The 26198-nt window shown below is 44.5% G+C and overlaps 1 protein-coding gene across 5 annotated transcripts in view; it reads left to right on the top strand.

Moving 5' to 3' along the window:
• Nucleotides 1-25910, top strand: part of STK11IP (serine/threonine kinase 11 interacting protein) — a 33746-nt gene extending 7836 nt beyond the window's left edge. For 4 of the 5 annotated variants that reach the window (XM_061609430.1, XM_061609432.1, XM_061609431.1 and 1 more), the window contains exons 4-25: nt 2325-2399; nt 2882-2977; nt 6645-6752; nt 7041-7112; nt 8481-8610; nt 8726-8829; nt 9574-9663; nt 11007-11048; nt 11368-11538; nt 12571-12652; nt 12742-13080; nt 15356-15546; nt 17215-17325; nt 17525-17699; nt 18817-19260; nt 22018-22130; nt 22286-22383; nt 23338-23516; nt 24031-24115; nt 24305-24390; nt 24488-24717; nt 25039-25910. In XM_061609430.1, the coding sequence (XP_061465414.1) occupies nt 2325-2399; nt 2882-2977; nt 6645-6752; nt 7041-7112; nt 8481-8610; nt 8726-8829; nt 9574-9663; nt 11007-11048; nt 11368-11538; nt 12571-12652; nt 12742-13080; nt 15356-15546; nt 17215-17325; nt 17525-17699; nt 18817-19260; nt 22018-22130; nt 22286-22383; nt 23338-23516; nt 24031-24115; nt 24305-24390; nt 24488-24717; nt 25039-25179 (3162 nt within the window). In that variant the 3' untranslated portion in view covers nt 25180-25910. Of the gene's footprint in view, nt 1-2324; nt 2400-2881; nt 2978-3037; nt 3063-6644; nt 6753-7040; nt 7113-8480; nt 8611-8725; nt 8830-9573; nt 9664-11006; nt 11049-11367; nt 11539-12570; nt 12653-12741; nt 13081-15355; nt 15547-17214; nt 17326-17524; nt 17700-18816; nt 19261-22017; nt 22131-22285; nt 22384-23337; nt 23517-24030; nt 24116-24304; nt 24391-24487; nt 24718-25038 lie in introns of those variants that run through there. The other variant, XM_061609434.1, reaches the window with a different exon arrangement.
• The last annotated feature ends 288 nt before the right edge of the window (nt 25911-26198 follow it).

The following is a 26198-nucleotide window of genomic DNA, read 5'->3' as shown; positions in this document are numbered from 1 at the left end:
TTGTCAATGACCTGCAATAACAATCCATAGACCTTGTCCCCCTCCTAAGAAATATTGTTGCAGACACTCTTGCATGCCACTATGATATGCTCTACTAGTGCATTAGCTACTTTGTTGTTTTTAATGTGGGCTTTGGTTAGCCATCTAGGCAAAAAGCTCACCATAGTTAGCATTATTCTTGAATTACACAGCTATATTGGACTAGACTGTAGATGCATTTGGTTTAATGTTAAACCTTCAGCAGTGAAAGAAAAAGTAGTGGGTTACTTTGAGGAGGAGGAGGAATTTGAAGACTGCTGCTTGCGAGGCCATGTAATAGAATCAGTTGTTTTACTCTGACCATGCTGATACGATTGTGTGTCTTATTTTATTTTTTTGCTCTTCCTTCAAGTAGCTCAAGGTACAGTGTATGGTATCTTATCCCCATTTTATTTTTGCAGCCACTCTGTGCGATAGTGAAGCAGAGAGAGGGGTCTGCCCAAAATCAGTTTGGGCCCAACTAGATGAGATGTTAGAGATCCATGAGCAGGTCTGCTGTCTTGTAACTTTTTTTTTTTTTTGGTAAAAAATAGCTACTGTGGAGCCTCCCTCCTCAGTCAACTTTATTTGACTCTAAAAGACCCAGGAATCCTGACCAAGGTTACATACTAGAACTTCCAAATGCCAAACAGACTAAACTGGTCCAATACTTCCTTACTCTTGATAACTGTGGAGATGCTGTCCATCAGTTGGGCTGGTGATCCAACTGTGACCCTCTTTGGACAGGGATAACCTGGCTACAGTAGCTATGCTCTGGTAACCTCAAGGTTGGATTACTGCAATGTGCTTTATGTGGGGCTGCCTTTGAAAACCATTTGGAAGCTTCATTTAATGCAGAATGCAGCTTCCGGGTTGTTGATGGGTTCAAAGCAAACAGAGCATATAACACCTATCCTGTTCCAATTGCACTGGCTGCCTGCATGCTTCCGAACCCAATTTAGAGTGCTGGTGTTTAACTATAAAGCTCTTTATGGCTCAGGTCCCCAGTATCTTCTGGAATGCCTCTCCCAATATGAATCTATCCTGATCCTTAGATCTTCCTCTGAGGCCCTCTCCAGGTCCCCCCTCTGAGGGAGGCTCAGAGGGTGGTGACAAGGGAGAGAACCTTTTCAGTTGTGGCTTGCCATCTGTGGCATATGTTCCCCTGTGAGGTCTGCCTGGCGACTTCATTGTCATCTTTTCGGTGCCAGGCATTTTTCTCCCAGGCATTTGATAGACTGAGATTATGTTTTGTTTTAATATGCTGCCAAACCTTCCTGTGGCTGCGTGGGGTTTGGTCCTTAGTTGCATAGCTCGGCAGTGACTTGAAACTGGACTTCCCCTGTTCTAAGTCTGACACTTTATCTTGTACATTGCACTGTTGCCAGGATGATTCTGATCCTCCTGTTAAATCCAATTAACTGAATCGGGGAATGGAGAGAGACAGGTGCATCCATCACATTTCTTGGACAGCAGTTGCAGACCATATGAAGCAGCAACCACTAGCAAGAGGAACCTATGCAGCAGGAATTTGGGGGGTAGTATGGCATGATAAGGGCTTTGTTCCTGTGAGTGTTGGGAAGTAGTTGTTAGCTAACAGAAGATCATGTGCAGCTGCACTTGTGTGCTGGAAATCCAGGATGAAGTATAGATGACTGCGAACTGTACATTATCATCTTGAGTCTTGGCTCTCTAAATAAACCTTTTTAGTATATAAAGCAAAGAAAGAAAAATTGGAGAAGATGTGAGCCTGTAGGATAAGGCCGGGGCAAAAATCTAAACATAAAATAAAATGCTGCTTAAAACCATTGTTTTTGAGCATCATTTGACCATATATACAGGTCATGCTTGTTATAGAGTTGAGGCCATAGTCTGGATAAATGTGAATCCCAAGGGAATCTATAGCAGGGGTAGCCAATATGGTATCCACCAGCTGTTGTGGATTACAACTCCCATTACGTCCAGCCTGCATGGTCAATAGTCAGGGATGGTGGGAGTTGTACTGCATAATATCTGGCGGGTACCATGATTGGCTACCCTGCAACTTCTGGAGGGCGCCATGTTTAGCTATCCCTGATCTAGAGTGTCATGAGAATATTGAATGAGTCTGATTTGCCTTCTGTTGCTTACCTAAGCACTATTCTGGATAGCCTAATATCTAAACTCTAGTAGATTTGTGTTCTGGGTACTGGGGTTCATGAATCTTGGGTGTGGGATGGGGACCATATAGGGAGAAGTAATGCACTTGTAGAGGTGAAGCATATTGCTAGTTGGTGTACTTTTTCTTAATTCTCTTCTCCCCACAGCTTATTCATATTCCCAGTTATGCTCTGCCAGTTGCTGTGAAGATTTTCCCCTTCAAATCTTTGCGCCACTTAGAGGTGAGTCCTAGATGTTGGTGTGAGGATCCTGTGGAATAGAAGCTACATGGTGGCTTGGCCTATTTCTAGAGGCTACTGTGGGGTAAGAAGCTGTGCTTTCCATGGCACGCACAGGATGGTGGATGAGACTAGAGTGGGAATTCCATAGTTTTAAGGATTTCTCATGGTAGGTTACCAGTTTTATTTTCCTGCACTCTGGACTGAAGTGAGACTTTCTAAATCTGGGATAAAAATACTTTTGGAAGTGGCCTGTATAGCTTGAAGGAATCACAGCTGAACCTTAGTCATGCTGTTGCAAGGTAGCAAGGGAAGGTTTTTTTTGTTAAGGGAAAGAATGGCTGGGATAGCAAGGGGAAATTTAATAAGGGCCTAGAGTATGTGTACCATTCACTCTGGGAGAGTCCTGGACCTATGTGGCTACTTCCTTATGTGTTTTTGCTCTCCTCTGTTTCTACCCCCCACCATGACCTTCCTTGCCTTAGCTGAAGTGTGTTCCTTTGCACTGTCTACGGGGCCTGAGGTTCGTCTACTCCCAGTTGGAGGCTTTGACTTGTTCCAGATGTGTGAACTCCCTGAAGGTAAGTGAAGATGCATTATTAGATTGCTTTTCTATCTTGAGAGGGAAGATTCTAGACTTGTTCCAGATGTGTGAACTCCCTGAAGGTAAGTGAAGATGCATTATTAGATTGCTTTTCTATCTTGAGAGGGAAGATTCTAGAGCTGTTTTCAAGAGAGGTGATCAGAGACTCAGACTACACCTGCTGCTCAGTTGCATGAATGTTTTCCCAAAGGGTTTCCCAGAGATTTTTGTCACTCCCCTCCAATAAAAAGTAGCTGTGGCAAGCTGCAGTTTGGAGCAGACTTTCATGTAGTTGGTAAAGGGAACACTTGCTACTTTTCCTGGCTGACTGCTTTTCTTACCAAAAAAGCTACTCCCTCCTGGCAGTTTTTCGCCTCATGAGGAAAAGGTTTTGGGAAGAAAGATGGCCTTGGGGGTAAGAGTTAAATGGCCCTCACTTCTCCTCCCCTTGAATTTCTTCTCCATATTGCAGCGTCTCACCTCTGATGTGACTGAGGTTTTAAAAAAAGCCTTAGGGAAAATGAGTGTCCTATACAATGAGTGTCAGCCCATCAGGCTGCATACTACATATAAACTGACAGGTGCAGCAGGACTGAGTTTGTCAAATTACACATGATAATCTTGTGGTCCAAGCCACCATAGGCTCATAGAACTGCCCCATGGCACTTTAAGTGTTGCCCCTACTTGTTGCAGGTGATTGCAAGGGGTACATACTGGTTTAGTAGTTGTTTGAATGTAACTTCACTTACCTCTGTCCCAGCAAAATTATATGGTTACCATATCAACTTAGAACATATTAGAACAACTTAGAACATATTAAGCTTAGAACAGTAGCTCCTTGGTGTTTGTTTGTGTTTTTTTTTACAATAATTTTTATTCAAATTTTCATAAAACATACAAAACAAAATCATAAAACATTCAAAGACAAAAAACAAAACAAAACAAAAATAATTAAACAAAATAAAATAAAATATTGACTTCCCATTTGTCACAGATCAAATCAGTTATAGGTCTACAATATATAACAATCCTGTCTCTTAAATCATATTATAAAATCACTTTCCTCCAGTAGTTATCTTAATTAATCATCAAATCTCATAAACATTACTTTATTCTTTCCACAAAAAGTCAAAGAGAGGTTTCAATTCTTTAAGAAATATATCTATCAATTTTTCTCCAAATAAACATGTCGATTAATCCATCTCGTTAATAATTATAATAATCTTATTGTCATAACCATAGTCCAAATAAACATTTCGATTAATCCATCTCATCAAAATCTGTTAGGTTCAATAATTTCAATAGCCATTATTCCATTATCTCTATTAGTTCCATCTTCCATCTTCAATAGTCCTGTTAAGTCCAGTAATTTCAGTGTCCAATCTTCCATTATCAGTATTCCATAATAATCTTGCTGTCGTAGCCATAGTCATATAATAAGAGTCTGATGGGAATTTCCTCTATCCCAAATATTTTCTTGCCATCCATTCTGAATAAGTTGCTGAAATACTGTTGTAAAGTCATATCTCTGTTCTTCTTTTTTACAAAATGCACTGGCTCATCTCTTGAGAGTTTTTCCATTGTCACATGGCTGCAGTTAATTCCATAGATTTTCTCTATATCAAACTCCATCACGTCATTCCAGTCCAAAAGATTATCCAAGCCATTGATAACTTTATCTCTAATACCTTCATTAATTTCTTCAGAGATAACGTTAAATTCCAAACAGTAGATTTTATTTCTAAAATCCATAAACTCCAGATCTTTTTCCAATTCCACATTTGTTCCAATCTCCAGGGCTTGTATCTTCCCTTTATTTTTTCTTTTCTCATCTCTGATCTCATTCTCCTCTCTCACAGGATCCCCTGTTTCTTTAAGCTCCTGCGTCATTTTGCTCAGTTCAATTTTCAGCTCCTTACTACCCTGTCGCAGGGTTTGTTTCGTTATCTCAATCTCATCCATTATTTTCTGAAACATAGTTACTTCCAGATTCTCAGCCACTTTCTTAATTGCCATTTTTAAAACCACGAAAACAAAGCAAAACAAAAATAAAGAAGAACCACTTCTTATTTCAGCAACAATTGGGTTAATATTCCAGGCTTGATGACATCACAGTATAAACAGAGCAGCCTGCCTTATCTCTCTATGTTCAAGAATGCAAAACAAATTTAGTTCCCAGCATCAAAACAGTTAGTGGCGTCGTGAAGAAGCAGATTCGTCAAAATAAAATAGACCAAAAAGAGAATAGTCCCAGACAATATAATATTCCTCGGAATAGAAATCAGGAATAGAAATCCCTCTTCTGTTTATATCTTTAGAATGCACTTCCAGGACAGCTTTTTGCGACAGAAACAGAGATAAGCTGTTAATTTCGTGAATAACAGAGAAGAGTTATAGCTCACCCAGAAGTTGTCCAAAGCCGATCAATCTGACAAATCTCCTTTTGCTGCAACAATTTAAACCAAGTAAAAAAAATAATAGAAAGAAGGGTGCTTGCCTGTTAGTCCGTTCTCTCTTTAAAGAAAAGATAAACGTATCGCTTAAACAGATAGAGCTTGTTCGAAAGTCCGTCCGGCATTGTTGGCTGGACCTTATCTCATAAATTAATGAAATCCAGTCCTCCCAACAAAAACAGGCTTTTGAGGTTGATCTCTACGTTTCTCCCTGCCCGGGAGAAATTTCATCAGTCAAAAAAAAAATGTTCTGACTGATTTATATCTGAATAAGCTTCTTTTGAGGCGGGAGCCCGTCCCAAAAGCAGGCACAAGCGAAGTCACCCTTCCCGGAAGTCACTGGTTTAGTAGTTGTTTGAATGTAACTTCACTTACCTCTGTCCCAGCAAAATTATATGGTTACCGTATCAACTTAGAACATATTAGAACAACTTAGAACATATTAAGCTTAGAACAGTAGCTCCTTGGTGTTTGGATGGCACTTAAATTGCCTTACTGTGATGCCATATAGCTGGCACCCTTCAGCTTCTCGAGTGAATATAAAATCAAGAACCTGGGATTGATTATAGAATCTATGAATATCTAATTCAGCAAATAAAGTACAGCAAGAAAGGCCTTTTGTATTCATAGGAGGGTACTGTCTCTTCCAGGCAGTGCTAGGACCTAGAAGTATGCCTTCCCTCACAACCTGACCTCTGTATAGGTGGTCAAACCACCAAGGAGTGACAACTTCATGGTAATGTAACACCCATGCTCAAACAGCAAAATCCTTCAAGGAAACAGATGTTTGAGGGGTTGCCTGATGTAAAATGTGCTCTTATCTTGAGACAAATTGCTGATTGGCTGGTTTTCTTCCTTTTCCCCACCCCCCAAGAATGACTTGAGGTAAACTACATATTGTGCATAATCTCAAGTTGGGAGTAATTTAGTCAAACCTAGTACCTCAAAACTTTCCTGTGGAGTATGTTAGCCTGGTAGAGTTGCCAGCTGGCTTGGTTTTGTGCCTTTGCTTGATGTGTAGGAATTGGCTAGTAAAGCTTTTCACAGCATGGGGAATAGATATAAGCATCTGTTAATTACTTTAGATCAAATTGCTATTAAAGGCCCTTCTTCAGGGGTTAGTTCAGGGGCAACCCTGAAGACAAGAGGCTGAGAGGCACTTTTGGGACAGCGCCTTCTTATCCCCTTGCCATTCACCTTTTTATCCTGCAGGAGATTATCTCTGCCTGCGGAGGGGACCTCAGTTCTGCACTTCCATGGCTTGAACTACAGACACTCAACTTCAGCTATAACTCTGTTGTCACCTTGGATGATTCACTGGTATGCTGGAGAATGGGGGGCTGGGGGAAATGTAGTAGGTGATGAGAATTGCATTTTTCTTCATGGAATATTGTGACAGAGGGCGATTGTATCATCTGGGTTTTTCTAGCAACCTGGGTTTCTCTTGCTGACTGCCCACTTGTGTTAGTGTTTGCCCTTCTGAGGAGGACTTGGGTTCCTGGATGGCTTTGCTATAATTTACCACCTAGTCATGGGGCTGCTTGTTCTGTGGGTTTGGCTTAAATGCCACCACTAACTTCTTATCCCTTCTCTCTTGTTCCTCCTAAGCAATTGTTGAATGCCCTGAAGGCTCTGAACCTCAGTCATAATTTCATCCAGGACTGTGAGCGCTACCTGACAGTAAGTTTTTGGCACCCTTTACCACCCTTTTGAAGTCCATTGTGGAGAGTTAGCAAGCTAGCTTCCTCCCTCTGCTCCTGTCACTGAACCAGCTCCTTGTACTCGAAAACATCTGGTAGATGTTTAGTTATCAGTTATTGGTTGTGTGAGGGAAGAATTTCTCTTACTGAAGAATGCTCTTTATTTTCCTCATCTGCTAAATCCACTGAAGTCAAGGGAGGACTGAGATGTCCATTCAGTGATGTCCGTTCCTGACTTGGATGGTGGAGTTCTGCTTCAGGGCAGGAACCTGTCTGCAGCTGGCAGCCTAGAGCTGCATTTTGCTTGTCTACTGTTGTGCTCCTGAAGTTGTCTCTGTCAAAGCCAAACCCTGGATCTCTCTATTCCCTGCATCTGTGCCCTCCTCTCGGGCTCATCATATCTTTGCTTGCTGCTTCTGAGCAGCTGCTTCTTTTTGCTCTGTGGGACTGACTGTCTTCAACTCTTGGTAACATATATCGCAGACTTGTGGATGTGGTGCACAGGGGAAGTGGAATTGGAGAGTGTCTTTCATACTGTATGTTTAACTAAACTACATGCTTGAGCAGGAAAGATTTTGTGTGTGTGCCGAGGTCAGATTTGCTTGTGAGCTGGAGAGGATGTGTTAAAAATTCTAATGTGTTAAAATTGAGGCAGCTTTATCAATATTATATAGTTCCCCTGGTAGGTGTCTTGGGCCCTGTGCACTCATTCCCCTTTTTCCCCCTTGCATGCTATAGGCTTAAGCTCTATTAATCTTTGAGGGGCTGTTTTCCTGCGGAGGAACCTTCCTCACTGCAGGGGCTGGAGGAGATGCCTTCTAGTTCAAGCACTCCTGCCATCGTCGTTTTTGCTTGTGTTTAAAATATGCATCCTTTCTTTCTACTGGGGCTTGAAGGCAGCTTCAGTATAAAAATGCAAATTGTGTACGACCAAATTAGCAATTAGCAGTAAATACTTCTGAGATGAGCAGCTGTGTCTCTGTTGGGGGAACTGCCAGTCCTCCTTGGGTGCTGGCTCCCCCTCTTACTGTGATGTTGCTGCCACTCTTGCCTCCCGAGTGGCTGTCATGTGCTTGTATGAGCAAGAGCAGAGCTTAGATCATGTGCAACACTGGCAGATTTTCTGAATACTTGTAAACTAAAGAGGCTGTCTGCCAAGAACGCTGTAATCTTTGTGCTGTCAGGAGCCTGGGTGTGTTGAGTTCTGCTGTTTTGATCAGCAGTGTGTACCTTGTGTTACAGTATGGTGGCAGGGTGTGTGTGTGTGTGCTTTGAAGGGTGTTTAGCATGGCAGAGAGGTCAAGAGCATGGATGAAAAATGCGTAGACCTGCCTTCTTTTCGATGCAGGTGCTGACAGAGCTGGAATATGTAAATGTGGCTTATAACTTCCTGCCTAAGATGCCTGAACTTGGGTTGCACAGCCAGGCTAAACTGGTGACCCTGATCCTGCGGTACAACCAGCTTGATGGCGTTAAGGGTAAGACGGTAGGGGAGCTGCTGGTATGAGGAGTAGCCTGGAAACCGGGCCCTGCAGTATTGGACTGGACTGAAGATGTTCTCTTCTGACATCATTTTGCTTCCTTTTCCCACAGGTGTGGAACAGCTACCCAATCTTCAGCACTTGGATGTTGCCTATAACTTGCTGCTGGATCATACTGTGTTAGCACCACTGTCCTTGCTGCATAACCTGAGAAGAGTGAGCAATCAATCTGGTTATTTATTGAAGGAGCTCAAGGCAGCATGCATGCTTCTTCCCTGTCCCAGTTTGATCACCGCAACCCTGTGAGCTTGGTCAGGCTGAGAGACTGATGGATGACCTTGCACCAGTCACTAAGTTCATGGCTGAGTGGGGATTTGAACCCTGGTGTCTTAGGTCCTTATTGAACTCTAACCACCGTACCACACTGGCTCTGATCAGTGATCGATTTATTAGAGGCTGGTTAGTGGTTTGGAGATGGGCAGTTGGGTAAGACAGGGTCTGTAAGACAGGGCACTGTAATGAGTCATGGGAAGGAAGGCTTGCCAGCTTTGATTTAAGGATGCTAGCCAGTAGAGGCTTATGGCTATCATCACTACATGTAGCACACCAAATTGCAATGGATTCACTGTCTTCGGGGGTGGAAATTGTGCTGAAATCTAGCATGGTATAATGGCTGGACTAAGACCAGGAAAACCCAGGTACAAATCCCACTCAGCTATAAAGCTCACTGGGTGACCTTGGGCCAGTCATCCTCTCTTAACTTAACCTACCTCCATAGGGTTGTCTCACAAGGTGAAAGGGGTGGGGGGACGCCTTGAAGGAAGGTAGGAAACAAAATACAAATTATCTTAGCAACATAATATTGCAAAGAGTGCTGGAAAAAGGCAATGAGGTAGACAAAGTTCTGGTAGTCAGTAGTGTTTTTGTTACTGAAACATAAGCATTCTTTTTTTCCCCCAGCTGCACCTGGAGGGGAATCCTTTATGGTTCCATCAGGACCACCGGCCTACTACCCTAATGCACTTGTCTCCCAGGGCCGTTTCCAGCAATGTGAGTATATTGGTCTGTGCTTTCCAACTGTTTACACCTATTCCTATACTTTCAAGTTGGAATCAAACTGTGTGTGTGTTTACACACCAGTGTGTTAACTGCATAACAAAAAAGGTATGTCCCACGCTTTTTGTCAAAATGTTCTTCTCCATCTGCAAACTGAAGTTGGAGGACGTACCTCCAGAGATTCTTCTTAGCTACTCAGTCTCGTATAAAAGAATGCACGACTAGCATTTATACTATAGGGGAGCAGCATAATAGCTGTGTCAACCACCTTGGCTATTGTACAAGGAACAATCATCTCCTGCTCTCCATACCAGGGCTAATGCTGATTTAACCAGGCATGTCATCACCTTCATGTGTCAAGCAGAATAATTGGAGGCAGGAGCACAATAGCTGCCACTTGTGATGAATACACCTTGGTGCTGGAGCTAGAATAGGAAAAAATCAACCTAACTCAACTGAGAAGTTCTCCAATAATCCCTTGTGGCAAACCATTTTGGTAACTGAGCAGAGTATCAAAAGCAGCTTGATATGGCATGGAAATCTGCTGATCAAAAAACAGTATAAAAATGACTAGGTGTATATGCTAGTCCTTGGGTAGCTTTTTGGACACCAGCAAGGGCCGTGCCCTTATAATATATAGTGCTCTCATCTGCTAACTGAGTCCTGGTAGTGTGGCTAAACCAGGGTATGGGCTAAAGGCACATGAAGTTGTTACCTTGCTGAAGCTAAGTAGGTCTGGGTCTGGTCAGTGCCTGGAAAGGTGACCTCCTTGGACCAACATCATGTTTTATTATAATAATGTATGCTGTCTTGAGTTCCATGACAGAAGAAAGTTAGGATATAAAAGTAAGCAAATAAAGTAGAAATAATAAAATCCCTTTTTGTAATGTACTTCAGCAACAAGTGCCATAGGCTTGGTTTCTCCCCTGCCATACACAGTATGTGCGTGTGTTCTGTGACTGAGGACTTTGTGCCCTGAACATAAGGGTTGGTAGGCTGACACAGGGTTTGTTTTGCACGTGCAGGGAGTAGGTGGGCCTGCTGATAAACAGGGATCCACACATCACCATGTTGGAGGAGAAAACTGCTTACAGCACCAGCAACCATGTTGACTGTTTCTCTACCCTTGCCATAGCCTCTCACTCATGAGAGTGGGAAAATATTGTAGCCATTTGCTGAGCCCAGAAGCTTGGTTTCCTCTGTCTGACTTCACCTGCTCTTTTGGTGAAGATACATGAAATAAGACTGACTCTGTATCCATCTATGAATAGGAGTGACTGACTAGGAGGTGGAGGGTGTTGGTGTCTTTACTGATTTATGTTTTCTTCCAATACCAGTTCTTCCTTGATGAAGAGCCTCTGTCTGCTGCTGACCTGCGGGTGAGTAGGATTTATAAGTACTAGTTTTCCAGGGGTTATAGCATTAAGAGGTGGATGCAGAACTTCTTTCTGCTGGAAGTTTTCTCATGCTGAGTGTCCTCTAGGGTATCTTGGCCCTTCCAGAATAAATGGAAGCCAGTAATGATCTTGTTGACTCAAATGTTTAGCTAGCTACCTCCTAGCCCGACCCCTCTCTCCTAAGGGAATTGGCTATGTATCAGCACATAAAACAGCACTGGCTAGCCACTTCTCAAAGAGGAGGGTTGAAGGAGGGAGAAGTCATCAAACAGGCCACCCTAACTCTTTTTGTCTCTTTTAGCACCTCTCAAAACTGGACCTAGCTCTTGTTCAACCACTCTGCACCCCAGCCTCAGAGAGGGCCCTGACAGACCGCAGTGCCCTGGAAAGTTCTTGTGCTGCAGACCAAAGTGACAGCCAGTCCCCTGCAGAGAGCAGGCGTTCCCGATTAGTCCCTCGGAAGAGAACTAAGGTGGTCCTGCCACTGGGAGTGTTCAGGAATTGCGGGGGGAAGAGGCTGTTCAGCCAGTGTTGGCTTGTGTGCCATGTGATCGCTCATGTTAATTTGTTGAAAGAGTGGAGCATGCCTCCATCCTACAGGAATTGTTGCAGGAATATAAACCATAGCAGCATTTTAGATGTGGTTCAGCATTATGAGAATGAGGCTAGCCTCCTCAGGGCTTGCGTGCTCTCCTCCTTCCCTTCCAGTGCAGCTACACAGAGGAGGCAAGCTTCTGCTTCCGTTTTTAGATTACCCTAAACTGTAGTTAATCTTAACTATGGCTAGTAAAAACAAGCCAGCTTTGTAAACTGTGGTTTGAGATTGGCTTGTTTCCACTAACCACAATTAAGATTAATCACAGTTTGTCTAGGTTCGGGTGACCCAGCAGGCAGCAGTTAATCTAAAATGGAACTGAGAGTTTCCAAACTCTGCATTTCTGTGCAAGAGCTGGAGAGAGTGCCTTAGCCTGTGTAGAGGTATTAGGCTTGTTGTCATAACCCTGAACTATGTATAACACAGGGATGGGAAACCTGTGGTCATATAGGTTTTGTTAGATTCCTACAGCCATTATTGCTGACCATTGGCTATGCTGGCAGAGGCTGATGTTGTGGTTCAACATCTGGAAGACCATAGATTCCCCTTTAGCATTATGTCTGAACCAGCCTGGCGTGGATAAGATCTCTGTTATCAATCTAGTAGCTTGTCCAGCATCCTGAACTATTTCGCGCGCGCACGCACGCACGCACGCACGCACGCACACACACACACACACACACACAGTTTAAAAGGTGGTGGGGACAAGGGGATAGTTGCTGAGAAAACACTTCGAGGTTTGCAGCAGAAACACATTTAATTAGACTGACATCCTACAGACACTTCTAAAAAGGCCTTCTTTCCAAGGTGTGAAGCAATTAACAATAGTGTTAAGGTATTGTAACTCTACTGTTAGGAAATGTGCGAGAGCCGTTTCCAGCCTTTACTTACAGTTTATCTCTCCTTCAGGGGCAGGTTAAAGTGCGCAGGCCCAGCATTTCAGAGCCCAGTGATACAGAACACGAGTACAGAGCGCTACCTGTCTCAGCAGGTGAGGCACATTGCAAGGGGGCTGTTACCTGGGATTGGGTGTGCACAAGATGCTGCTGCTAAATGAGAGGCTCTCTATCTTTCCCACAGGTGTAGTTCGGCAGCACCAGGCGGAGATGGAGCGCATGGACAGTTTCCGAGATCGTTTTGGTACACACTGGCTCCAGTACAGGCGACACCTGGAAGTAGATGGGCAGGTGGGGCCCATCACCCCCTCTGGCAGCCCTACAGTAGAATCTCTAGGCAGCTCAGGTGGGGCTTCAGAGCAGAGCAAGAGCACCGTGGAGGAGGAAAAGATTCCTGAGGCTGCAGAGAGAAAGGAGCTAGAACTGCCGCTGGATGAAGATCTGGTGGAAGGCCTCCAGGCGATAGCGGAAACAGATGGGTTGCCAGTGAAAGAGGATAAAGATCAGGAGGAAAAACTGGAAGGTAAATGGTTCTGTTCCTGCCCCGCGATCCACGTCTAGTGGTAGGTGAAAGGCTGTAGGCATTTGGCTGTCATACAATTAGTGCTGGGATCTCAAAAGATGGCACCACCTGTGGGCCATAGTACAAGTGATCTGTTATGTGCCTTCAAGTCGATTTTGATTTATGGCGACCCTATGAATCTGCAACCTCCAGTAGCATCTGTTATAAACCACCCTGTTCAGATCTTGTAAGTTCAGGTCTGTGGCTTTCTTTATAGAATCAATCCATCTATTGTTTGGTCTTCCTCTTTTTCTACTCCCTTATGTTTTTTCCAGCATTATGGTCTTTTCTAGTGAATCATGTCTTCTCATGATGTGTCCCAAGTATGATAACCTCAGTTTCATCATTTTAGCTTCTAATGATAGTTCTGGTTTGATTTGTTCTAACACCCAATTATTTGTCTTTTTTGCGGTCCATGGTATCTGCAAAGCTCTTCTCCAACACCACATTTCAAATGAGTTGATTTTTCTCTTATCCACTTTTTTTACTGTCCAACTTTCACATCCGTACATAGAAATCGGGAATACCATGGTCTGAATGACCCTGACTTCAGTGATCAGTGATACATCTTTGCATTTGAGGATCTTTTCTAGTTCTCTCATAGCTGCCCTCCCCACTCCTAGCCTTCTTCTGATTTCTTGACTATTGTCTCCATTTTGGTTAATGATTGTGCCAAGGTATTGATAATCCTTGACAAATTCAATGTCCTCGTTGTCAACTTTAAAGTTACATAAATCTTCTGTTCTCATTACTACATCAAGAAACTTTGCTTGAGTATTGCCCCTGGCTAAACCCTTTCATTCTTCAAATTTTTAAGCTATGAGTTTGCCAGTGTGGTGATTTTTCTCTATTGGAATTGGAGGCTCAGTGACCCTCTAGAGCAGGGACAGAGAGCTAGATCTGGCCAGTTGGCTGGATCATCCCTGTCAGTGACCTGACATCACAGTGATATCAGGTGACCCATCTTTTGCTAGAGCTTGCAAAGTGTTAGGCACTTGCAAAGCACTGCAGAACCCTTTTTGCCCTGTGTGTCTTGCCTGTTCCCCATCTCATTTTGTATGAAGTTAGATTTAGGGCAGGTGAGTGTGGCTTGGCCAAAACAGCCACACAGCCCAAATAAGGAGGCCTGGTGGGCCTAATTAGCGCCATGAACCAGAGGTTCTCTACCTTTCCTCTATAGCCAGTGCTTTCCAGTGTAGGCAGCTCACTGAATGACTTAGGAATCTGCATGGAAGTGACTGGAGCATAGTGTACGGTGTGCTTTATAGAAAATCCAGGAACTGTCATGAAATCATGTCCACAAGGTTGCCTGTAAAAATTAATGTCAAGCAAATGTTGGAGAAAAAATCTGAAACCTGGAGATTGTGTCTGCCGAAGGCTTAAAAGAGAGCCATAGTCTAGTCTTTCCTTTTTACTGGAAAGTGAAAAAGTTATTGACATTCTAAGCTAGTAAGGCCTTGGCACATTGCTGTTGAAAAAGGAGCTGAATTCCTTGTGTTTGACCTTTATTTGCCTTTTGGATAACTTTTACAGAGCAAAGTCTTTGTCTCCGTGAAGCTGTACCCTAACCCATTAAAAATAACACCCCAGTCCTGTCTTACTAAAATAGAGTACTGAAAGCTATTTGCTTGTTAAAAACCAGTTTGACAACTCCTAACCCTTTCCTTTCTACCACTGAATACCAACTGAATGCTTTATATTTAATAAACTTGAGTGTAAATGTCTGGCCCACTGTGATCTTGCATAAAGGGAATATTCATGTTTGATGTTGACAATCACTTCATGCTATGTAGTGATTTGGAATACAGACTCCCTCTGTTGTCTGACAGCAAGATGCATTGCATTCTTTCCTTAAAAGGAGTTCAGAGTGACATCATGTCCTCCCAGACTGGGAGGTAGCTTAGGCTGAGAATGATAGATATGTGCTGGTCTGCTGAGCCAGGTATTTAAGCTAGGTTCATGATGTCCCCAACCCAACACTAGTGCAGGCAATGTTATGTGATGAGATCCTGCCAAGAAAACTGTTTGCTTGCATTGTGTGGTGGCCTTGATTTCATACCTGTTTTGGTTAAACTTCTTTCCATAACCTTTATTTCCAAATGTCACTGTGTAGTTTGCAACCCTGAAGTGTTTGCAGGTAGTCTCTGAAGATGTTGGACTTTGTAGACCTTCATTGTCGGTAGGACTGTGGATGCTGAAGTAGGTAAAGACTAATGCTCATTTTTTTTCTCGGCAGTGGACCTCTGCCAACCAGTGTTGGTAAGCCAGATAGAAGACAATTGTGATCCAGAACCTGACTGGATCTTCCTGCGGATCACTGCCCAGCATGTGATGGAGGTGGAGCTGAAAGCAGCCAAGATTCTGCACAGGTTGGAGCTGCAAAGTCTGCAGAAAGTGGAAACCTCAGAAATGCACTGGAGAAGGATGGTGAGTGATAGTTGATTCTGTTGGGGAGAGGATTTCTAGAAACCTGACCACTGTGCACTCCACTGTATCATTGTCTAATGACTGTGCACTAGTATTGATTGGCTCTTTCAAATGGTTTTTGCTTCAGGAGCTGTACATGTATACTTGATACTTTTGGGATGTGACATACAGTGCAGAGCAGTGGATGGCTCTGGGCAGAACTGCCAACCAAACAAGGCTTCTTGTCAGTAGGTCTACCTAGTTAATCTTTCATTCCTTATCCAAAGGAAACTTAGTACCTTTTTTTCCCTTCCCTGAAGCGAAGTTGTTTGTTCTCATTGGACCTTCTAACTCTTCTACTTCACATCCATGTCCTTTTCCTCTGTTTATTATTACGCATATCCCCACGTTAACAATTGTTTTTTGAGTTGAAGCTGGCTTTGCAGCTCCATATGCAGGAGCTGTGTAGGAATTTGGAAGCCCCAGGGAAATCCTCCATGGCTCCAGTTGTTTGCCTCACTTGCTGCCGGCCTTAGGCTCAGCTTTCTCCTTGCTTCCCAGCAATTTAATGACTCATACTGTCAACCTTGTTTTTAAGTTTCTGTGGCTTTGTAGTAGCTTGAGTCCACTCAATAGCCTTCAGAGCATTTAGAAATACAAGCGCCAGTACCTGGCAGCGCACAGAGAGAGATGACAGCTCAACACTCTGAGGAGAAGATAGTTCTCAGTTTGGCCCCAGAATTGTAGTTAATTTAGTTAATAATAATCTACTCTGGTGTTAGACACCTGAGAGAGATATTTGTAAGGACCACCCTATATTTTGTGATGTTGTGGTTTTAGGTTGTTTTAATTGTTTTTAATGATGTATTTTAAAACTGTTGTAACCCGCCCTGAGACATCTGGGTGAAGGGTGGGTAATAACAGTGGTAATAACAACAGCTGAGAGGAGAAAGTAGCCCTACTCACAGCAGCATTGCATTTGGATATAAGAGAAGTATCCAGAAGTGTCTCTTCTGTGTATGGGGGCGAGGTGGGGGTATATGTCCTTTCTGGTGTGTATTAGGGATCTGCTCTGTCAGTTTCTTCAAAGGGGGCATCCTGGGGTACAGTGAGTCGACTGCCTTCACCTCACCTTCACTACATGTTCTCCACAGGAAAGCTGTTAGCATTCCATCATTGGATTCTGCCATGCAAGTATAGTCTGGCACTGGGTACAGAATTCAGCATCTTGAGAAACTTTCCATCTCCTCTTCTGGAGGAAACAAGTTGCTAGTCATTATGGATGTGAAGATAAGCTTGGAAATGTGCAGGCAATGTCTGCAGAAATATCAGAAGCACAGGCAGGATCACTTAATGGTCCAGTAGTTAAGGTGGGATTTTTCCATATTTTCTGTAGCTCCTCTTGTCCCCCTACCCAATGGCTAACGGAAGTGGTGGGGTGGAGTGCAAAGTCTTGAATCAGCATAATTTATAATGGTCACAGAACTTGGATTACCCTGGCGGGCAGGCGGGGAGTACACACAGTCTGTGCTAGGATCAGCAAGCGGCTGCAACTGCTAGCTAGTCTAAATTAAAGAAGCATGACAAAGCGATCTCCCACTGCAGTGCCTATGAAGATGGTGCAGGGAGACTAGGCTTCTTTCTACTGGGAAAACCTGTTCTAATCAGAAACCTCTCTCTTCCTGACAGGACCTGGAGCGTGTGTTTCCTGTTCTCACACTGCATTTCAGCTACATCAGCAAGGACCGTCGGAAGCGTCAATATGTAGTGTTGGATGACCATCCTGAACTGTGTGTACAGGTGAGGAGATGCTTGACCCAGGGATCACACTGGAGTAGAAGGAATAGGTGCCCATGCAGGATCTTAGCTTCCCAGGTTCAGAGGAGAGGAGAGCATTGTACACCCTCTCTGAGGTGGGGACAGTTTTAATCCTAAGCGGTATTTGTTCCCCTCATAATTTTGCAGCCATTCTGCCCACAGTTTGCTTTGTTATTTTAAGGATTTGCTCAGAGTGCTGGCGCCCACCCTGCAGGAAAACCGGAAGAACAAAGGTCAGGCAGAGGGAGGCCCAAAGCTCCAGTGCCTAAAATGCAAACAGGAATTTGCTGGAAGCTGGATGCTTGGACGGCAGAATCTAGGCTCAGCTGTAGACACTTCAACTTTCTCTGAACAAGGTATATGAAGTGTAGGCTATAATCTTGTATGTCAGCCAGTGTGGTGTAGTGGTTAAGGACTATGACCTGGGAGACCAGGGTTCAAATCCCCACACAGCCATGAAGCTCACTGGGTGACCTTGGGCCAGTCACTGCCTCTCAGCTTCAGAGGGAGGCAATGGTAAAACCACCTCTGAATACTGTTTACCATGAAAACCCTATTCATAGGGTCCCCATAAGTTGGAATCGACTTGAAGGCAGTCCAAATAAATAATATAATCTTGCATCTAATTACATGGCCAGCACTGAACTGTTGGAGTAGTGAGAACGGGGTTGGGACTACGTGATTATTGGGTAGTTAAATTTGGGGTCCAGAGATGCTTCGGAAGCCATGGCTTAATGTCCAATCTAAGAAAGAGGGATGTGCTTTTGCTCCCAATCTATAAAATAGGGATCATGACTACTGGGTGTTCCTACAGCCATATAAATTAGGAGTGCTGTTTGGAATGTGAAACACTGCCAATGATTCCATATTTCTAATCTGATTGTTTCCCCTTGAATAAGAGTTCTGAAATAGATTACTAGGCTGGGCTCCCATTAGGGCTTATTTGTCACAGCATTTTCTGGACCTCAGTCTAGGGATTTGGAGCCTTTGAATGAGTTAAGTGAGTACTGCAGCTACCTTGTCTTCCTAGATTGGATGAGTCCTCTGCTTTTATAGTAGGTCTTTTAGTGCACTACAGTTAAGTTTCTATGTAATGCTCTGAATTTTTGTCCTGTTCTACCGTTACCTTTCCATCTGTGAGATAGTGTTGGATTAGTTGACCTTAAAACTTTGCCTCGTATTTGGGTGAATTCCTTCAGAGGGGGGAGATATTTTGACGTAGAGTCCAGCTTTCTCCTTTCTCTTGTTTTTTTTTTGGAGGTTGCTTGTAAGAGCCGGATGTGAGAGTTTAATAAGATACTTTGCAGCATGACTAGCATGCTGTTGATAAGAATGCTGAAGTCCAGAGGATCGAGGGATGGGCATGGCAACTCTGAAGGAGAAGGCAGGGTGGGATGGCACTTGGCACTGGGAGGAGAGGCTGGTGCCTGTGGTACCCAGACATTGTTCTGCTATGTTCCTTTTCTTCCTCAGAGGCTGCTGCTCCCAGTGAGCCCATCATCTGCCCCAGTTGCTCCAGTGACCATGTGGTCATCTTGCCCTGCGAGAGGCGTTCCAGCACGCCGTTGCTCCCTCAGGACTGTCTTGGCGAAAGCCAGCAAGAGGCAGAGGCGGGAAAGTTCTATATTGGCGAAGAGAGTAGCTCTGAAACTGGGACCAGCTCCAGCACCCAGATCCAAGCGCTGAGCAGCGACCAAGGCAGCACTGCCCATTCCAGCTCTCGCAGTTCGGAAGGGGTGGGCAGCAACGGCACCAGGAGGGATCTGAGCTCCAAGGGCCGCTACTCCTCCCTCAGCCACACGGACACCAATGGGGGGAGCCTGCTGGGGAGCTACCATTATGGCACCTCCCGCGGGCCCACCCCTTCCCAGCTCTCCCTGAGCTCAGAGCAGGAGGAGCACTGGAATCTGAGCCCCCGTGAGTAGCTACTGCCGGCAATCGGGCGTGGGTGAGTCCCCGAGGTCATAGGAAGGGCTAAACTCTGCCCAGTTGGAGACATTAGGGAATAGCTAAAGAAGCATCCTGTCCTCAGGACTAGATATTAACTGTAGAGCACAGCTGTGAAATTGCATGAACTGGTGCTGCCAAGGCTAGTATTCCTATAAATAGTGCATTATATTTTCCTCAGAAGTAGTGCAAGAGCCCCACCTGCTGGTTGTTACTATATGGCTATTTATTTTAAGTACCTTTTTTCAGTTGCAGTATTGATTGCAGCCAATGGGGGGGGTGTCAGGTGAGGTGTGTAAATGTCTGCTAAAGGTAATGGTGACTGCATGTGCATTGGAAGTGCCTAAGGGAGGTGACGGCAACAAGAAGAAGACTGCTTTAATGTAGACCTGCACAACAGGAGTGAGGGGAACTGCAGTTCCTGGAGGGGGGGGATTCCAAAACTACCCCTATTGTTTCCAGTCCATTCGCATATCTCTATAGGAATATCTGTGTGACTTGTCAACAATGCAAGGACGAGAGAATGCTGGCATGAGGTTCTGGGGAAGGGCCACAGCTCCATAATGGATCCCTGGGATTTCCTGGTACAGCTGGGAATGTCTCCTGTCTGAAACACTGGGGAGGTGATGCCATTCAATGTAGACAGTGCTGAGCTGCATGGTCTGACTCAGGATAAGGCGCCTTCTTATCTTCCTGTTTGTTCCTCTGCGTTGCTTCTCCTCTCCCCGAGTACAGAGGTATGATGGAGTTGGTTCCAGTTTTTCTGTTGGAACCATCTAGCTATGCTAGTCTGCCTGCCTGAGACTTTCTCCAAGCGCCAACTTCCAGTATACATCAACAAATGCTTGTATCATACTGGCATGCTCATCCATGAGCCAAAGTTGGCTGCAGTCGGTTACAAACTCGGCTTTGGTGCCTCATGTGGAATGGTCCTTCCCATGTGGACCTTGGGGAGAGTCAGTGCCTTATGTCAGGGGGAGGGAACTGAAGGCAGCCCTCCCAGATGCTGCTTTCTTTCCAGCCATTGGGTCTCTCCCTAGGCCACATTCCAATTGGCACCCTCCTCAAATGCTTTCACCCAGCTGGAGCGTGTCCCTGAACTGTGATGATACTACTTCCTGTGTAGGGATAGGTGTGTGTTTGGGTAGATGGCTGAAATAGCTTTTGGATAGCTGGAATATAACCTATTGTGTAAAGGTAAGAGACACATTCATTGCTACCCCCATTTTTTACCTCTGGCCCTGCCTACCAATGGCATGTGAACTGTGAAGGCTGCCTCAAGGGAATTTATTTATTTCTTTATTTGTATTTTTTTATTTATATCCCACCCTTCCTCCCAGTAGGAGCCCAGGGCAGCAAACAAAAGTATTAAAAACACTTTAAAACATCATAAAAACAGACTTTAAAATATATTAAAACAAAACATCTTTAAAAGCATTTTTTAAAAAGCTTTAAAAACATCTTTAAAAATAGGTTTAAAAACATATTTTTTAAAAAAGGTTTAAAAACATATTAAAAAGCAATTCCAACAGGAATGCGGCCCATAGGCTGAAAAAAGGTTCCTGATCTCTGCCTTACGTGGTACTGGTGAGGTCAGTGAGGAACTAAAGTTGTGTTGGTGTTTGGGAGGTGCAGAACTGCTCTAGAGGCTGAAGGATGTAGGGATGGGGCATGGAGTTGGCATGCAGCGAGACTTGTGAAGCAGGAAGAGTTAAAACTGAGAGGGATAACTACAAAGCTTGTAGGGAGACCTGTAAGGTGAGGGAGCTGAAGTCGGAGGGGATAGAGATGCTAGTTCAGAGAGGAGAGTGCATTACAGAGTTTTTAAAAGGGTGTCAGCGTATGGGCTAAAAGGAATGCACGGTTAGAAATGTGGCTAAGCTAAATCCTTCTGGAGTCAGTGTAGTAGTGCAATCCCTCTGGTATTAATAAAAGTGACCCTCAGAATGGTTTGAGTTCTACACTCTGTTCTAGCTGAAGTGAGAATTCCATTATATCATGGCACTGAAAAGGGAAGGACGTATAAATGTTGTGTAACATACTACTCACCCCACCTTCTAACCTGTGGCTGGACTCCATCTTCCTTCAGCCCAAGTCAGCATGGTCAGGGATGATGGGAGTTGTAGTCCAACAGCACACATTCCCTTCCTCTGTTGTAATCTGTTACTTTTCCCTACTTCAACTGTAGAAGAGTCATGGGAGGCTTTCTGTTGCAGCCTGATTTTATAGACCATTATACTGATGTACCTTCCTTGTGGCTCTACTTGGCATGTGAGCGAGCAAGTGGACAGGCATTCCGAGGCAGCACATGGGATAGCTACATAACATAGGAGGAGAGTTCTGTGTTGATTTGACTGGGTAGCCCACTAGCATCCTTCTGAATGTGGTCCACATGTTTCCAGTGCTCTCTGACTTGGACAGAGTCGGACAATATCCATACACGAGCAGAGGGAGTCTTACCTTAAAAAAAAAAAAGTCTTCTCTTAGCTGTAGCTGAATGGGTCCTGATCTCATCTAGCTCTCCAGTGGTGAGATTAACAATCTCTTTTGTGAAGGATTCTAAACTCTGTGCCTGATTCAGGTATTACCTTGTGACTGAAATAGACCCAGTCTGGCTGGGTTAACAGCTCTAGTTTGATAGGGCACCAATGACTACCCAGTTGCCAACTTAAAATGTTGCTGTTGATGCTCAATCCTGCTCTTGTCCTTCCTCCTCCCACCTCCTAGCCACCAACAGTATGTTGGGCATGCGGGACTTCTCTTCTGTGGACCATCGGCTGAAGCTTTATTTGGATATGGAGGTCTTTGAGAAGGCAGAAGAGTTCAAGTGCTTTCTCAAGGTAATGAAAGCAGCTGTCCACAGCACTGATCTTTAAAGATTGGTGGGGACGAATGTGGACTTTAACTGTGCTCTACTGACATGAATGGTGCTGCTTTTTTCCAGAGGCTCCGTATGTCTCTGCTAAGAGCCTGCCTTATGCCCTGTTTGTTCTAGGTGGCTGTTGTGAAAAATGGCCGGCCTGGGGAATTCTTGGCACTCCTGGTGGCCTCAGATGTCCAGTTCCATGTGTTAGAGGTTAAAGGGGAGATTAGGTGAGAGGTGCTATTCTTGGAGCAGTTCTCATTTGTGCTCAGTTTCCTGCTTTGGCATGACCTTGATGTGCTAGAACTAAAAGAGCCTTGAAAATGATTGATATAGTTCTTTATTCCTTCTATCTATTTAAAAACATACAATACTATGAACTCTCGCTATGAACCTACCCGTTCACTTAGTTCAGAATCTAAGGCCCTCCTCCGGGTACCAACCCATCGGGAAGCCCGGAGGGTGGTTACGAGATCTAGGGCCTTTTCTGTGGTGGCCCCTGAGTTGTGGAACAGCCTCGCTGAAGAGGTACGCCTGGCGCCTACACTTCCATCTTTTCGGCGCCAGGTAAAGACCTTTTTATGCTCCCAGGCATTTTAATCTTCTTAACTTTTTTAATCTTTTAATCTGTATTTTAATTTTTGTAGTATTTATTTTGTTTTTGCTGTGCTTTTCGTTGTTTCTTTGTATATGTTTTGTATTTTTATTATGATATATTGTATTTTATTTTGTTTGTTCACCGCCCTGAGAGCTATTTCGCTAAGGGCGGTATATAAATTGAAATAATAAATAAATTGAAATAATAATAATAAATAAATACTAGTCCATTGCACCCAGTGTTGCTCTTGGGGGTCACAGGCAGAGGTCTTTCCCCATCACCTGCTATGTGAGAATTTCTAGCCGAAGGTGCCTGGGATTGAATCTGGGATATTTATTTATCACATTTGTAGCCCACCTTTCCTCCAAGGAGCACAAGGTGGTGTACAAACATGGTTCTCCTCATCCTGATGTTATCCTCACAGCAACCCTGTAATTAGTGCAAAGCACGTGTTCTTCCACCGAGCTCTGACTGAGAACATTCATATCCCACCTCTGCCAGACAAAGCATCCGGTGTTCTTCAGCTCGCTGGGTAAGGTGGGCCCTCCCTTGTGTTGATTTGCTGTGTTTGCTTCATCTGTGCTAGGGGACAGCCATCTGATTGGCTGAAGAAGGGTGACTGTCATTGCCTGTCTGACCTCTCTTGCCTGGAGGTAGGGCTGTGCCATCAGAGCTTGCATATGGAGTTCATGAATCCCTGTGCCTCGTATACCCTCCTGCTTCGCAACCAGAACCGCTGCAAAAGGTTCCTCCAGTGCCTGACATGTAAGAGGGGGTACAGGGTTGTGTGTGCATGTGTACAAGCTTCCCTGATCTTGGGGAATGACATCACAAACCTCAACAACTCTTGAAGGATGAGCATTTTTTTCTGTGATGACAGGGAAAAAGTGACCAGACTAATAGTGCCTTATATGACAATGCCAACCAAATGCTGGTGGTCAGTGCAGCTCTGCTGAGTTTCTGGCCTGCTTGCTAGAGGCTAATGCTGTGCAGCGTAGGCATCGTAGCATGGGATTCCTTCTATTTTTGGTTTGGCTTAACTAGCTTTAGCCCTTGCTCAGCTAGTCTTGGAGTGCCAACTCTGACCCCTCCCAACTTGCTACCACATGAACCATGACTTCCTCCACCCAGGGGCTTTGTGAAGGAAGACTCTCCACTAGCACAGCTCAATCCGGTCTTGATAATTGCCCTTAGCTGGCTTAGACCTTTTAGTCCTGGAAAATTACCTTTAAACAGGATTTTCACAACTACGTAATAACTTCCCTCAATGCTTATCCAGATCTCACACAGGAATTACCGACCAAGAGCAGGAGAAAAATCCCAGAAGCTACTGTGATGGAAATGAATCCACAACACCCATTATGGTAAGGTGCTTATTGCTTTTGCACAGTGTAAACAAGGCTTTAGCCTACAGGTGGTGCTGGTGTGATAAGGACACAAAGTGGGAGATTGTAAATTATGCAGGAGTGGTGAAATAGCCAGGTAGGATGAAGGTGAGATGGAAAGTATATTTGTTGGAGGTCTCACCCCAGTCATTTGTGTCTGTGTCATAGGCCACTGATCGCCAAAGACCTAGCAAGAGAAACTGCGAGTGGCTCAGCCAGACCCTTCTTCTACCTGTTGGCATATCTTATCCAAGGTATGGATATGCTCTTCCTAGAGTCATTTTCAGCCTCAACAAGACAATTGTGTGGCTTTGTTGCACAAGCTGCCTACACAACTTCTTCTCTTCCCAGGGGCTTCTGCCTTTCCCGTGACCGTGCTCAGCACCCGTAGTAATATATTCCTGGTGGAAGAAGATCACCAGTGGCAAAAAGTGACACCCTCTGTTGGCTTGGACTGTGGTTCTGAGGAGCAGGCCAAGAAGTGCTTCCAGTTGAAAGAGAATGAGCCAATCAGCAGCATCAGTGGGGTTGTGCTTTACCGCTTCTCCCCTTGTGATGTAAAGCTGCAACTTTATGATGAGGTATAAGGAATAGAGCAGGAGGCTTCTTTCTGGAATACTAAAATCTGGGATACTAAAATGGTTGAGTGGAAGGGTACTGGGCAAGTGTTCTTTGGGAAATGTGAGCACTATTGCACAACTGCTTCTCATGTTCCTTAGCTAAATCTACTGGCTCCTGCAAGGTTACCATCCCTGGTCTCGGGATGGAAGGACAGTTCCATTTGGTCAGGGAGCAAAACTCAGATCTAGGAATACGCCTAGTACGTCAGTCTGAATTCAGTCCAGGGGCTTGCCACTGGAAGTGTCCATTCCCTGTTAATTTGAACTGTACCTTCTCCACAGGTCCTAAAGGTGGAGAGCACTTGGCATTTGCGGACAGAATGTCCAGATCTGCTGGCTGAGCTGGTGGAATGGCTGCGTGTGCCCTGGGAAGAGATGTTCTCCATTGCTCTCCTTAAGACAGTGCTTGAGGTGCTGGAGTGAACTAAAGAAAATCTGACTGAAATGTTTCTATCCCTGTTGAATTGGGAGAACAAGTTTTGTGGACCATCTCCTAGAATCTAGTACATAACACCACTTTGAACTCTGCTGCTGTTGCAAATCTCGGCAGCAGCTGGTAACTATGTGAAAAGCTTGTGTCTTCTGTTTTGACAGCACTGAATGTTGGCCAGTTGCAGGGCCTCTTGGTGATCGTGTAGGGCAAGAGGGAAGCCAGCCACAATCTGACCACAGATCACTTCCTATTCAGCTGGAGGAGGCTCCAGGGTGGCCCCAAGGCCAGTTCTAAGCTATCCACAGCAGTTCCGTGTGCTCTTGTCACTTTCTCTTGGGTAGCAGCTGCTGGAGATCCCAACACAGGTCATGCCAAGTGTTAGACATGCCTGGATTCTACACAGAACTGCACTATTTTGATTCAGGTTCACTGGCCTAGTACTCTCACTGCAGAACCCTGAAACTTTCTAACTCTCTTTGCTTAGTAATGGAGGACTCACTTTCCAGACTGCTGGGATCTGCCCGTGCTAATAGAACATGCCTAAGGGTTGCCTAAGGATTTGAGAGCTCTCTCCTACACTTTGTCTCTGTGGATGTGGAGATACTGGCCACTTGGGGTATAACTCGCTGGAAGCCAGTCTTCCCTGGGCAAAATAGGCAAATACCAATTTTTAACTGTGAGATTTTTATTTTTGGTGTTCAATAAAACGTATTTTATTGCCCTTTTTTGTTATTTTTTTCTCCCTGGAGATGATGCAACTTCCTGACTGGTTTAGATTTTGCAAGTAACTGATGCTGCTGTTCGTCTGACCTTACGTAAGAAATGCTAAGCGTTAAGATGTGCTATGGCTTCGTAATCTAGGTGAAATTGCTTAGCTAGGAGTCTTCTGGGAAGGTGCAGGGAGATTAAGGTGGGTCTGCACTCTTGCAGTCAAGTACTAAGCCTCGTATTCCAATAACATAAGGAGATAGGAGGGGAAGTGTAGCAGCACCCTGTTTTTGAGTGGAAG

The sequence above is a fragment of the Rhineura floridana genome, chromosome 2 (genome assembly GCF_030035675.1).
Source record: "Rhineura floridana isolate rRhiFlo1 chromosome 2, rRhiFlo1.hap2, whole genome shotgun sequence".
Classification (NCBI taxonomy): domain Eukaryota; kingdom Metazoa; phylum Chordata; class Lepidosauria; order Squamata; family Rhineuridae; genus Rhineura; species Rhineura floridana.
Note: the sequence above shows the minus strand (reverse complement) of the source record. Positions and strands in the feature narration are given on the sequence as shown.